Genomic DNA, 12,360 nt, shown 5'->3' on the forward strand with positions numbered 1-12,360 from the left:
TGGGCAAAGCCAAAATCAAAGAAATTGTTGAAGACGCAGTAAATCCGAGCAAGGAGAGGAACTTAACTCAGGCGAACACGCTGTGTCCTCTTGCGATACCCTATTGGATTCGCATAACCTTGTGAGACCCTATTATCGCCAGCTTCCGGGACCTCGGCAATATTCTCGCATCTTCCCATGGTCTTTTGACTTAACGTCCCATGATCGTCTGATTGAACGAGCGCTCTACTTCTTCTTTTCTTTCCTATCTCCGCCAACGCCCAATAGAAATCCAGCCCTAATGAGGGCCACCCACACAGTGAATAGTAAATTGAACCATTCACCACCATGCCACGTACTGACATCTGTTCTGCCTTGCAATCTGAGCAACTCGTACAGCGTAACAAGGAGCGCGATGTCTACGCCCAATGTCGCTGCCTGAACGACCCTCCACACTTTGGGATCCGGCGAAACGCGTAACAGCACCCCATAAATGATGCCGCTGAAGCCGTATAGTGCAGCGGTTTGGTGCAAAAGCGGCCCGTGGGACAACGGATTGTAAGGATCGATAGATCGAGGGACTACGGTCTCGAGAAGAGTAGCGGGGGAGAAGATGCATGTCAGCACCGTAAAGAAGAGAACTGTCGGATCAACGATGGTGAACCATATCCGGTAAAAGGAGTGGACATGTGGTTGAGGCATTGCGGCGTCGCAAGTATTTGATTGTAAAGAATTGGGGTCGTTACTCCAGTATTGAAAGACGAACACCGCTTTATACTTCTGCCCTAGCCGTCTCACATAAGCAGTACCAGGAACAGGTTTCTGCTTACCCTTGGCATGCAATGGCATCATCCTATCATCCTTGGACTTGATTACCTTGACCGAAGACTAACTTAGGTCTGAAGAGACGCTGACCGCACATTGTCGCAGCGACGCTAGCTGATCAAGCCACAACATTCTGTAATCCTAGTGATGAGCTACTTGCAAGTCTTGATCACTTCAATCAAGCAAACGCGGTCTATACCACATGGATCCAAAATGCCAAGGTGTCTGGGAGGTGGCGGACATGCAGCAGTGGGGCATCCTAAAGGTGTTCCTAATATGATTTGTACATACAGGTCTACTGTCCATACTTTGCCCAGAACTCGGTTTGCGCCAGTTCGATGGCTTCCTTCGTAAATACATCCAGATCTTCTTGCGGCAACCCCAGTCTCTCATTGTCTAAGCGGTGTGACTTCTCAAACAGACCTGCATCTTCGTAGAAGTATCTAGCGTACAATTTGCGGGCAAAGGCGGTGCGGTCACCTTTCTTCAGGTTCTCACATGCAGTTTCGTAACGCTCCTTTGCCGGCTCCGACGTTATCTTCCAGTCGTCATTGGTGGTGTCAGTCACCCGCTTCACTGACTCGAACATGTCCTGCTGGCTCACCCCGAAGGATGAAACATACACCATGCTGTTTCGGTACGAACTCAACGTTGTGCGAGCATCCGTTTCGTTGTCCACGCCAATTGGTAGCGACATCAGTGCCGCAACTGCGCGACCAACTTGCAGCCATGTGGATGTGTTCAGCTTTTGTGTTCCGTCATCGAAGAAGGTGACTTTGCGCTTGTTGGTATCGATCCCGTAGAGCTCCCCATTCGAGAGCGAGTGCTCATACCAGAAACCGCAGCTGATGCCGATCCAGGACGACACGCCCAATGACTCGATCAATTCTCGATCTTCTCTCTTGCCCGAACCAATCGTATCCTGTGCTGCTTCATCGGTATTGTACATACCGAACTCGTTTGGAAGGATCCAAGATACGCCGGCATCTGCAGCTGCCTTGATGAGCTTTGCGGATGTGTCTTTTGGTGCCCAAACAGAGGTCGTGATGATCAAAGCGGCATGCCCTTTGAGGGCTTCGGTAATAGATTTGTGGTCGCTGTAATCGACGCGCGCGATCTGGACGTTGGCCGGGATCTCCGCTTTGGAATCATGACGCGAGATGGCGGTAATGGCAAAGCGGTTTTTGGCTGTCAAGGCTTGGGTGATGTATGTTCCTATGGTTCCAGTAACTCCGACTATGGCGATCTTGTGGATCGACGAGGCCATGCTGAGGTATTGTAGCTCTGACTGGATCGTAGAACGAAATTGTATGCGTGAGCGTAGTTGTCGTACCAACGCGAATCTTAATGTCTTTATAGTAGCAGCTCAGCCCGTGCATCGAGTACGCCGTCCCATGGTACTAATGTGAAAGTAGCATTGTAAGGCCTTCGCAGAATCTCCGTTCTATGGTGGTCTGTACGTTGTAACAAGCACCGATATCCCCGAACGGAGTTTAGCCCAGAATGACACGCTTAAGTCCATAACAGTATCTTGCGGAGGTATCGAACACCGTCACGCAGAGATGCTCAGATCCGCTAAGTCCGGATGAGAATTCAATACGCAAGGTGCATCGATGTAGATTCAAGCTGGTCGTGTACCTTGCTCGTGTCAAGCTTACGCATTCGGGACCCTATGGCTCGTATTCACTTTCCCCGCTCGACGTAACTTGATCGAGCGTGAGATGGGAGGAAAGGTCTGCCAAAACTGCTGAGTAGAGATTCATGAATTGTTACATTATTTCGTACCTTCTACATAACCCCAGTCTCGCATGACGCTTTCGATCTTCCTGTTGACGATCTTCCTTGCTGTAGTCCTTTCCATCCCTTGCGCCAACAAGGTATCGTACTTCGTGTGTCTATGGCGCACATGGGCGATGATAGCCAACAGGACCTTACGTGGCAGTGGCACTGTGCCAGCTCTGCCAACGCGACGGGAATGTTTCTTGAAGGCATGCTTCAACAAAGCAGCCTTCTCTTCCTCTGGAATCTTTGGAAATCTATCTCCAACCTCAGAGGCCACAGCTTGGATAAAGGACGTGTCGCGCTTCTTCACTGCAGCACGCCGGGATGAGAGGGTCTCGTTGGCCTGCTGGTGCACCTGACGGAGGATGAATTTTGGCACTCGTAAACCAAGCTGTCGTTTTTTCGCGTCAACAACGACGTACAATATTTTATCTGCGTCGCGAGTGAGCTTGCGGCAGTGCAGCGTTTTGTATGGTATGCCTTTAGCTAGAAACCCATAACCTTTGGGCATAGTCGCGCTGGAGCAGACAGTTACTTCGTTTGTTGGCATGATAAGTGCAGGTCAGGAATTGACCGTCCATCACAGTTGGGAAAGGCACAAGATATCTCTACTGCGTTCTGAAAGGTGCACACTTTTCATGGCGTGCCTCTTTGTTCAAGCAGCGGGTGCGACAACTGCATTGTGCTCCGTGAAACGTTGTTTGTATACCTTCTTCGCCAGGTGATAAGGCACAGATTTTGGACAAAGGAACACGGCTTTGATGGTCGTGTTGTAGTTGACACGTTGAGGAAGGGATGAGGGACGACCCTGTCGCTGCCACCTCCGCGAGGGCACGTGCACGCGCGAAGCTCAGGACCGTTGCTGTCTTCGGATCCCATGCTCTTGATCTGCAAGTTGTCTGCTTGGCTTTACATCGAGTGAATTGAGCTTTTAACGATGGACATGATGAACCGCGACGATTTTGCTTCTGCCCCTATGTTGTTTGCTGAACCCTTGGCGGGTCTTTCGGCACCCAAGCGCTGACGGCGCGTCAGACCCACCCTGAGCCACCAATCCTCACACCGTCTTTACCGTAAATAGCCACAAGGATGACGCATCCCTGAAACCTTTAAGACACCAGCCACAGGGCTGATTTGCGATTCTTCAGAGCCTCATCAACTCAATCGTGGCTACACTTCAAAACCGGATTGCCACACCTCAGACATGAAGCTGAGAAGGGCCGACACAACTATCGGTGATGACCAAGAGCTTGCCAACGTTACCTATAATGACAAGTACGTTGTGGTCTACGATTTTGGCAACGTAGGTACGTTGATCGTTTTGGGACGTCCCTCCTCTTTTGCTAATAGGCTGCAGAGCACGAGACTGCTGTCACGGACTTCACAACATTAATCAAAGACTTACACTCAGCGGGACTGAACACAGAAGTACGACATGGATATGATCAATCCCTCCTGGTGTTTGTGCAGGCACCCCGAGAGTTGCTCGGTAATACAGTGTACAAGTCACGGTACGTTGATTGTTGATTAGGCTTGCAGAAGAGTTGACTAACATGCCGACAGAGTAAAGGATTGGCTCTACGGTATTACCAAGCAACACCCTGGTGGTACGGCTTCCAGCGTGGTTGCAGCTGATTTCGAGGCCGAAGACCTACTATCGGTGTTCCACCTAGTAACGTTTGGGAAAGAGCTCGGAGGAGCAGGTATTACCCCAGGTTTCGGCCAGTGGGAGAACGTATCTTCCGTCTTCGCACTTCACAACCAGCCCGTCAACAACCGACTGCTCACGCACTTGAGCAGACGCTTTTTTCTCGATCTCAAAGACCTCGACCAAATCCGCGATTTGTGGGGATCAAAGGTCGCATTCTATTTCGCGTTCCTGCAGACCTATTTCCACTTCCTCGCGTTTCCATGCGTAGCTGGTGTTGTTGCATGGGCAGTCTTGCCTCAATATTCGCTACTATTTGCTCTGATGATAGGTGTGTGGTGCACTGTCTTTCTCGAACACTGGAAGATCAAACAACAAGACTTGGCTATTCGCTGGGACGTCCGAGGTGTTGGCAATCTGAAGGCCAATCGTCCGCAGTTTCAACATGAAAGTACTTTACTTGATGCTGCGGGAAGGGTTATACATTATTTTCCAAGATGGAAACGCATTGCTCGTCAGCTACTTGTCGTTCCGTTTGTACTTGTCAGCACCTTGTTCTTAGGCGCACTGATCACCATCGTCTTTGCTATTGAGACTTTCATTAGCGAGGCTTACGATGGTCCTTACAAATTCTACCTTGTAGGTCGACTGGATGAGCACAGCAAATGTGAGATTAGAGAATGCTGACTCACGACAGGAATATCTTCCCACCGTGCTACTCGGTGTTTTTCTACCGTATGCCACGAGCTTCCTAGAGGATATTGCTGACAAGTTGACCGAATACGAAAACCACCGAACGGCCGATCATCACGAGATGTCTTTGACACAGAAGATCTTCGTCCTCAATTCTATTACGAACTATCTGCCGATCTTCATTACCGCGTTCCTGTACGTCCCATTTGGCAGCCGAGTCATACCTATGCTGCAGTACTGCATCGACACGGTGTTAGGCAGCAAAGAGCGAGGAGCCATCAACTTCAAGGCCGATCCAGATAGGTTGCGAAACGAAGTCATTGCACTCACCCTGACGGGACAAGTGTCTGGTGCCATCGAGGAATTGGCCCTGCCCTGGTTCAAGACACAGTTTAAGCAGTGGTGGCGCGACCGCCAGGAAACAAAGGTGCACCAGCGGGGAAGCTCGGTCCAACACTTCGCGCCAGATGACCCTGGCGAAGCAAAGTTCCTTCGGAGAGCAAGAAAACAAGCACTCAGGTCTGGGTACAATGTACAGGATGATGTCGCGGAGATGGTCATACAGTTTGGCTACTTGGCCCTGTTCAGTCCCGTTTGGCCCCTTGTACCCATTGGCTTCTTCATAAACAACTGGTTTGAGCTCCGCTCTGACTTCCTCAAGATCTCTGTAGAGTATCAGCGACCTGCGCCTGTGCGCAGTGATGGCCTTGGGCCGTGGATTTCTAGCCTGGAAGCCTTGACTTGGCTTGGCAGCTTATCAAGCGCTGCCATTGTACACCTTTTCGGGTCCCAGAAGTTCATCGAAGAACGCTTGGGCTGGGGCCTGTGGGCTAGTCTTCCAATCACAATCTTGATATCTGAGCATATCTTTATGGGCTTCAGGGCTGGCGTACGCTTCGCGCTCGCTAAGCTTGGTTCAGAGCAAATCAGGAAAGAGAGAGCAGAAGAATATGTGAAACGCAAGCGCATCTTGGACGAACTTGAAGCAAATGCGGAGAAACCATCTACTCTAGGCGTGGCGGAGATTCAAAGGCGTAAAAGTGTCCGTATCAACGCAGCTGATATTTTCTGGACGCGGCAAGTTGATGCAGGTGCCAGCAGAGATGCAGGAATGTCGATCATCAAAACTGCAAAAGCCGCCCAAGAAGATAGACTGATTACTGGAAGGGGAAGGAAGACTGATTGAGCTTTGCAGAATTAGGACAACGGTTCTATACTAGACAGTCACTGGCTGGGGGTCTTGGACGATAGCAAACAGCTTTCCATGTATCTATATACTGTTGTAGATAGACTCATAGTGACAAGGTGCCGGCAGGATTTGATGATCCCGTGCTAGTACTATCTACTGTAGTGCCGCCAAGACCGTGTTGTATGCCTGCTTCGCCTGGAAGTTCGAGTCGAACAAGAGCGGGTTGCCCGAAGGTCTCCAAGAGTCACTATCACGAACACCCCACACCGTGATTCCGACGCAGTTCGCCTGGTTCAAGCAGGCCTTGACCACATTGGTCCAGTCTGACTGTTGAGCATTCTGGATGTCAACCTCGGTCAGAGCACACTCGGGTGCTGCACCGCACAGTGCAGCCATGGCAGCGGGGGCATTTGCGCCCATGCCGGACGACAAATGACCTTGCGAACCGATGCCGTCGATGGGCACGCCGGCGGCACGCCAGGCTTTGACTTTGTTGACTAGGCCGGTAGTCTTCGCATAGGTGGCAGAGTCGAGGTCTGTACTTGTTAGCCGAGGGTGCGATGAAGACGGAGTGGAGACGGACTGTAGTCGTTAATGTACAGCTTCGCAGCGGGATCAGCCTTGCGGGCTGCCTCAAAGGCAATGCGGACGAAATCCTCGCCAAGAACCTGAACCTGTCAGTAGCTATCCGGTACGTTGAGGCAGGAGTTACGGACATTGTAGAAGACACTGGAGCGGAGACTACCGTTCTCTTCGAAAATTTCGTTGACCACATCCCAGGCGTACACCTTGCCTTTCCAACGCGTCATCAGTTGCGTGATGTGATTCTGCATCACAGCCGTAAGTGTCGCCTTGTCATTGATAGATGACACCCATGACGGCAACTGTGAGTGCCACACAGTCGTGTGGCCACGGATCAGCTTGCCGTTGGTAGTTGCAAAGTTGACGGTCTGGTCGGCAGTGCCGAAGTTGAAGTTGCCACGACTTGGCTCAGTGGAGTCCCATTTCATGCTACAGTTATCAGCAGTGTCTCGCAACGTTTCGACAAGTTTCGCAATTGAACAATGCGAGGGAGAGAATGAGATTTACCTGTTCTCAGGCGTGATTTGTCCGAAGTTTGCCTTGATGATCGCGCCGTTACTGCCACTGTTGAACCGGTTTGGGTCGGAGGCGGTACCAAAATACTTCCTACCCTTCTTGACCATAGCAGCATGGATACTCTGGGCTGCTTGGCGAGAAAAGAGAGGTTCGGGCTCTGCGGCTGGGGCAGCGATGGAGAGCCCGCTCAACAATAGAATGGTAGTCAGAGTAATCTTCATGGCTGATGCGGATGAGAAAGAAGTTTGGAGGTTGAATGATAGTGAATCTGATGATCAAGTCGATGTCAGCGTTAGAGATCATCTTATATACCTGTTCTTAAAGTGCCTGAAGCCCGGCTCATAGGTTGATTTGCATACGACATGTCTATTTGCATAGTTGCGCCCGAGACACAAATAATCTCGTCTGCTAGTCTGACTCGCTGGAGACAACAAGCTTGTATTATGTGGTCGCACATTGGCTAAGCTCTGTGACATTAAAATTAATTGTGTGGGGAAGTGCAGTACGTAGTGGCAGTTGGCACTCTACGCGAAGCTTCCGGTGGCTGTTTGAAACCGTTGCTTAATTGCCCTGGGCAAATCTGGGGTCGAATCCGGCTAAATACTGGAGACGACACCAATGGATTTGGTAATGATGGTCTGACGTGTGCTTCTAAAACCGCAGGCAGCTCTTTCAAGCTATATACAGTTGGTGAGAGTATCGCAGAGAAACTTGCAAGTCTCTGAAGGGAGATCAGGGGCTATTTTTCTGGAAACCTGAGCCTGTAATCTAAGTAGCCACGTAAATGATCACCTCTGACATGTCTCTGTGGTGTACGTCTCTCGAGAAGCCGTCCAGAAGTTGATAGGCTGCCATCAGTTTCCCTACAGGCGGCGGGGAGGTTTTAAGAGGCTCTGTGATTGACAAAGAGCTTTTAGTGTTGGTTTCACCTTCATTTCTCGATTGTAGTATTGCTACGCAGTCTTCTTGAGCAAATACGTGGTTGCTAAGCACCCCGTTGGCAAGTTCTTGCGACGCCTATGACTGTAGAAAAGGATCGATTGCAACTTGCAATCGGAAGAAACAACGACTTGCTTACTAGCAAGCACATAATCGTGCAACAACAATCGGACTGACCTCTAGCGAATCTTCGCGTTGAATTAGGTCTTGTTGCGATGAGTGCGTCCACCAGTCGCTCGAAAATCTGTGGGTACTGTCATCGGCGTCGCCGGCCGGATCCGTAGATCCCGGCGATTGAACTTTCGTGCGCTCTTCAGGAAAGTTGCAGCCTACATCGTCGGAACACTGTCTCCGGAGGTCCGTTGCTACGACAGTCGGCGACTTGTGGTGATGCTCCGACAGGATAAGCGGAGTTGTGAAGGTCGAGAACGGAGCCGTCCCCACCAATGGCCACACCTCGACTGAGAACACGTGACATGATGTGTCAGCATCGCGAAAGGATCACCTAGTTCGGCCGAAATTCCTTTGCATCCATTGTTGCCTGGTAGTATTGATGTGCTGGTTATCCATGCACAGATGACCTCGGGTCAGATGAGATTGAGGCAAGATGAGAAACCAACGTCATGGGCCCGGGCTGCCGTGCAAATCATCGCACGCGTTTCCAGAGTGGATCACCTCCACAAGTAGTCTGGATTAAAGCCGACAACCACCGAGGACGACCAAAATACATAAGACTTGCTTCGCAGCGAAGCATCGAATCATTCCATTAAACTCAGTTCCCCCAACCCTGCAATACCTACCCCTCCAAGCTTACCAACATGACGACGCCTAACCTCACCGTTCACCACCTCCAGATCGGCCAAGGCGAACGTGTTCCTTGGCTTCTCGAGGAGCTCAACATTCCATACAAGCTGGTCAACTACAAGCGCTCACCCTTACTATCACCTGACGAGCTCAAGGCGAAGCACCCTCTCGGCGCTTCTCCCGTTCTGGAAGACCACACCGACCCATCCAACCCCATCACTTTGGCCGAGTCAGGCGCCATCGTCGAGTACATCATCCAAAAATACGCAAATGGCAAACTTGCACTTGGTCCCTCGCACAAGAACTTTGCAGACTATCTCTACTGGTTCAACTTCTCAAACTGCACCCTTCAGCCTGCCATCTTCAGGTGCGCGATGCTACGCGGCGGCATCCCGAACTCTGCCACAGATCTCCGCTTCCTTGGCGCAGAAGACCGCGTAAAGAAGGCTCTGAACCACATCAATTCCCGCTTGTTGTCCAACCAGTGGCTTGCTGGTGAGGAATTCACAGCAGCAGACGTCATGACCGGCTGGTGCGTGACAACGATGCGTCATTTTGAGCCGATCGATTTGACCGAGTATGAGGGAATCCTGGGCTGGGTGAAGAGATTCAACGAGCGGGAAGCGTACAGAACGGCAATGGGAAAGAGCGACCCAGACATAAACCTTGAGGAGAATTCAAGCGCGAAGGGGCCAGCGCCGATCGAGATGTTTATCAGGGCTATGGCAGGCAAATTTTGAACGTTGGATTATCCGACTTTTTTGTCTAGGCTAATACAAACAACCAAATCTATCTTAATAAGATAGCAGATGCCAATTATATCTGAAACCCCGTCTTGTATTGGAAAGACGCCAGATTTTCAATAGCCCAAGGCTTTGGCCCTCTCCTCACCCAGCACATCGACCAAACTGGTCAACTTAAAGCTCGCCTCAGCACTTGTGCCACCTTCCGAGAGCTCATTTGCATCGTCATGCGTGACAATTAAGCCGTAAGGGAAGTCTGCATTAAGCTTGTTAGGCACGGCGGCCAAACCATCCGTATTGGTAACATGGTCAATGCCCCTCTCTTCGTTATCCACGATGGTGAAGGTCGTGACATACTTATGCGGAGGCGCACGATCGTAAACTAGGTACGCGCTGATCCCCTGACTGCTCACCATAATATATCCGCCAGTGCCGTTCTTCGCGGTCACGAGCGTCAGGCCTTCGACATCAGCATGTAAGCCGTCGTCACCGACTTTGGCGAATTGAAATCCTTCGTTCGAGCCATCAGGTTCAGCCTCGTAACGCCAAATTCCAGACGGCTCTTCGCCAAGGAATATAAAGCCAGCGCCTTCATCGGCAACACAGCCCTCAACTTGGCCGCCTGAACCGCCAGTAAAATTTCGGACGAGAGAGACCTGGAGAGTGCCGTTTGCGGTTGCAGAAAGCTCGTATTGGAGATACTCAGCGTCCTTGTTATTGACAAACAAGTATTGCTTCTTGGATCTGGGAGAAAGATAGGTGCAGGACCCGTAGGGTTCGTAATCTTCCGGGAGAGCTTGTGTGCCGCCAGTGATGTTCTTGAGCATGCCGTCGCTGGTCACTTCAACCATGCTGTAGGAATGTGTAAGTTTTGTTATCTCACAAGAGCAGCCGATAGCTTACCAGAGGGTATTATCACCACGACACGCAGCGTACGCCAGGTCGACACTGCGGTTCCCAACGGGGAGACCATAAATGATGTCCACGTTGTTCGGCTCCGAAGCAGAGGAATGTTGCAACAGCTTTCCTTCCAGATTGAATACGCCAAATCCTTCTCCACCCTGTGACTTTGTGGTTGTGATGATTTTACTCTGATCTGGCTGGGTCGGATGAATCCAGACTGCGGGATCGTCACCATCTCCGCCATTTGCCTCGGTCTCATACTTGGCCTTGACAGCCACGAACGAGCAATCAGGCCCCGCCCAGCCAGCTTCGCATTTACACACGTTGGGGCCATCGCAGCTGCCATGGCCTGAACAGTCGTTCTGGCACGTGATCTCTGAGCAATCTGTGCCAGAAAAGCCAGGAAAGCAGCTGCATGTGCTGTTACTCTGGGAGAAACCGTTATTCGAACAGACGTCAGAAATTGGGCTCGTGCAGTATCCGCAGGGCTTGGTCCGTGGATCGTATTGAGTGTTTGCCTGGATGTCGACCGCCTTCAAGACACCTTCGAGAGATCCGATTGCGATGCCAGTGTCGTCCTCACCCTCAAAAGCGAACGCGATAGAGCCCGAAGGGTAATTGGTAGATGAAGACTGTAGCACTGATACATCGCCTCCAATGGCCAGATCCGGAATGCCCTCAAGGGTGACTGAGCCCTTTTGACTGAAGTTTGCATCGTAGATATCAATTACCTCATCGTGAGCGACCAGCAGGTAATCACTCGAATTGGCGTGATATGCACCGAGACCTTCAATCTTCAGATCTTCGCTCACAGTACGGACTTCGGGTGTCGTGGTACTTTCGGATGCTTGGAAGGAATACAGGGTGTCGCCCTCACCACCAGAAAAGAAAATTTGTCCGTTGGGGAAGACGGCAGCTGTCTCGCCTTCGATTGGGATTGGGAGTGTTTGAACCTGACATAGCGTTAGTTTCCACGTTGTCGTTCTTAAAGTCTCAAACATACCTCGAGTACCTGCACGTCTTCGCCATTGCCTCGAACAAGAAATTGAACGACCATCTTTTTGCCGAAGAGGAACACATAATTGTTTCCGCTCGCCTGGCTGCGCCAGCTACGCGCTACACTCCAGTCACCGAGCTCGTACTTTCGCGATCCCGGAATCTCGCTACCACTTTTGAGATTGTAAGCTCTGATGATCGAGTTTGGCGAGGGGATATTGAAGATAAGATCTCGACCACCAACGTCGTATACTGGAATAGCGATTTTCGTGCGCCCGGACTTTTTGTGTGAGCGCTCAGTAAATGAAGTCGAATTCGTAGCGTTTGAAGCAGAGAAAGTGCGGAAACCTCCGTCCGCTGCACTGCCGTCGTTGGCGAGGAGGACAGGCGAAGATGCGTAGATCAAGGCAGCATTATCTGAGTCGAACCCAGTAGCTGCTGGCGTAAGATTGATAGTCGCATTCTGCGCGAGTGCAAGCGGAAGCAGAGCTGTCGCCCAGGGGAGGGTCTTCGCAAAGGCCTTCATATTGTCTGTTGAGCTTCTGCGGCGCGGGAGAAGGGGCTTGAAGACATCGTTCACGACAGGCTCGCTCTTATAGAGCAGTGCATTGTGCGCGGCATGAGACCTGGACCCATCAGCGGTCCCTGATCCGCCCACGCAGCATTACCCGTGAGTAAGGCAAGCGTTTTGTTTCGATATTGAGCAGACTCATGTTGTTGGATCCCAGTCGGTACCGACCAAAGTTAGTACCTGCTTGAAG

The 12,360-nt window shown here is 51.0% G+C and overlaps 7 protein-coding genes across 7 annotated transcripts; 2 read left to right on the plus strand and 5 right to left on the minus strand.

Moving 5' to 3' along the window:
- Nucleotides 1-225: 225 nt before the first annotated feature.
- Nucleotides 226-681, minus strand: C7974DRAFT_373337 (uncharacterized protein; the record flags this gene model as incomplete). Its single annotated transcript, XM_046140095.1, has 1 exon — nt 226-681. The coding sequence occupies one exon, from the start codon at nt 679-681 to the stop codon at nt 226-228; it is 456 nt and encodes a 151-aa protein (XP_046000077.1).
- A 235-nt stretch (nt 682-916) lies between these two features.
- Nucleotides 917-2,547, minus strand: C7974DRAFT_125601 (uncharacterized protein). The gene has a single exon (XM_046135244.1). The coding sequence runs from the start codon at nt 2,069-2,071 to the stop codon at nt 1,100-1,102; it is 972 nt and encodes a 323-aa protein (XP_046000078.1). The 5' UTR covers nt 2,072-2,547; the 3' UTR covers nt 917-1,099.
- Nucleotides 2,273-3,552, minus strand: C7974DRAFT_125604 (uncharacterized protein). The gene is made up of 2 exons (XM_046135245.1): nt 2,590-3,552; nt 2,273-2,539 (listed from the first exon to the last, which is right to left on the minus strand). The coding sequence occupies exons 1-2, from the start codon at nt 3,134-3,136 to the stop codon at nt 2,475-2,477; spliced, it is 612 nt and encodes a 203-aa protein (XP_046000079.1). The 5' UTR covers nt 3,137-3,552; the 3' UTR covers nt 2,273-2,474.
- A 238-nt stretch (nt 3,553-3,790) lies between these two features.
- C7974DRAFT_410047 (calcium-activated chloride channel-domain-containing protein) lies at nt 3,791-6,113 on the plus strand (the record flags this gene model as incomplete). The annotated part of the gene is made up of 4 exons (XM_046143437.1): nt 3,791-3,893; nt 3,944-4,097; nt 4,150-4,873; nt 4,932-6,113. 4 exons carry the CDS (start codon nt 3,791-3,793, stop codon nt 6,111-6,113), a joined length of 2,163 nt encoding a protein of 720 aa, XP_046000080.1.
- A 78-nt stretch (nt 6,114-6,191) lies between these two features.
- Nucleotides 6,192-7,629, minus strand: C7974DRAFT_125619 (endo-beta-1,4 xylanase). Its single transcript, XM_046135248.1, has 4 exons — nt 7,206-7,629; nt 6,833-7,127; nt 6,700-6,784; nt 6,192-6,652 (listed from the first exon to the last, which is right to left on the minus strand). The coding sequence occupies exons 1-4, from the start codon at nt 7,433-7,435 to the stop codon at nt 6,270-6,272; spliced, it is 993 nt and encodes a 330-aa protein (XP_046000081.1). The 5' UTR covers nt 7,436-7,629; the 3' UTR covers nt 6,192-6,269.
- A 1,172-nt stretch (nt 7,630-8,801) lies between these two features.
- C7974DRAFT_125617 (glutathione S-transferase) lies at nt 8,802-9,756 on the plus strand. Its single transcript, XM_046135247.1, has one exon. The coding sequence runs from the start codon at nt 8,972-8,974 to the stop codon at nt 9,695-9,697; it is 726 nt and encodes a 241-aa protein (XP_046000082.1). The 5' UTR covers nt 8,802-8,971; the 3' UTR covers nt 9,698-9,756.
- Nucleotides 9,757-12,304, minus strand: C7974DRAFT_125616 (uncharacterized protein). The gene is made up of 3 exons (XM_046135246.1): nt 11,607-12,304; nt 10,604-11,556; nt 9,757-10,552 (listed from the first exon to the last, which is right to left on the minus strand). Exons 1-3 carry the CDS (start codon nt 12,123-12,125, stop codon nt 9,817-9,819), a joined length of 2,208 nt encoding a protein of 735 aa, XP_046000083.1. The 5' UTR covers nt 12,126-12,304; the 3' UTR covers nt 9,757-9,816.
- Nucleotides 12,305-12,360: the final 56 nt, after the last annotated feature.

The sequence above is a fragment of the Boeremia exigua genome, assembly GCF_020726555.1.
Source record: "Boeremia exigua strain MPI-SDFR-AT-0100 chromosome Unknown C7974scaffold_3, whole genome shotgun sequence".
Classification (NCBI taxonomy): domain Eukaryota; kingdom Fungi; phylum Ascomycota; class Dothideomycetes; order Pleosporales; family Didymellaceae; genus Boeremia; species Boeremia exigua.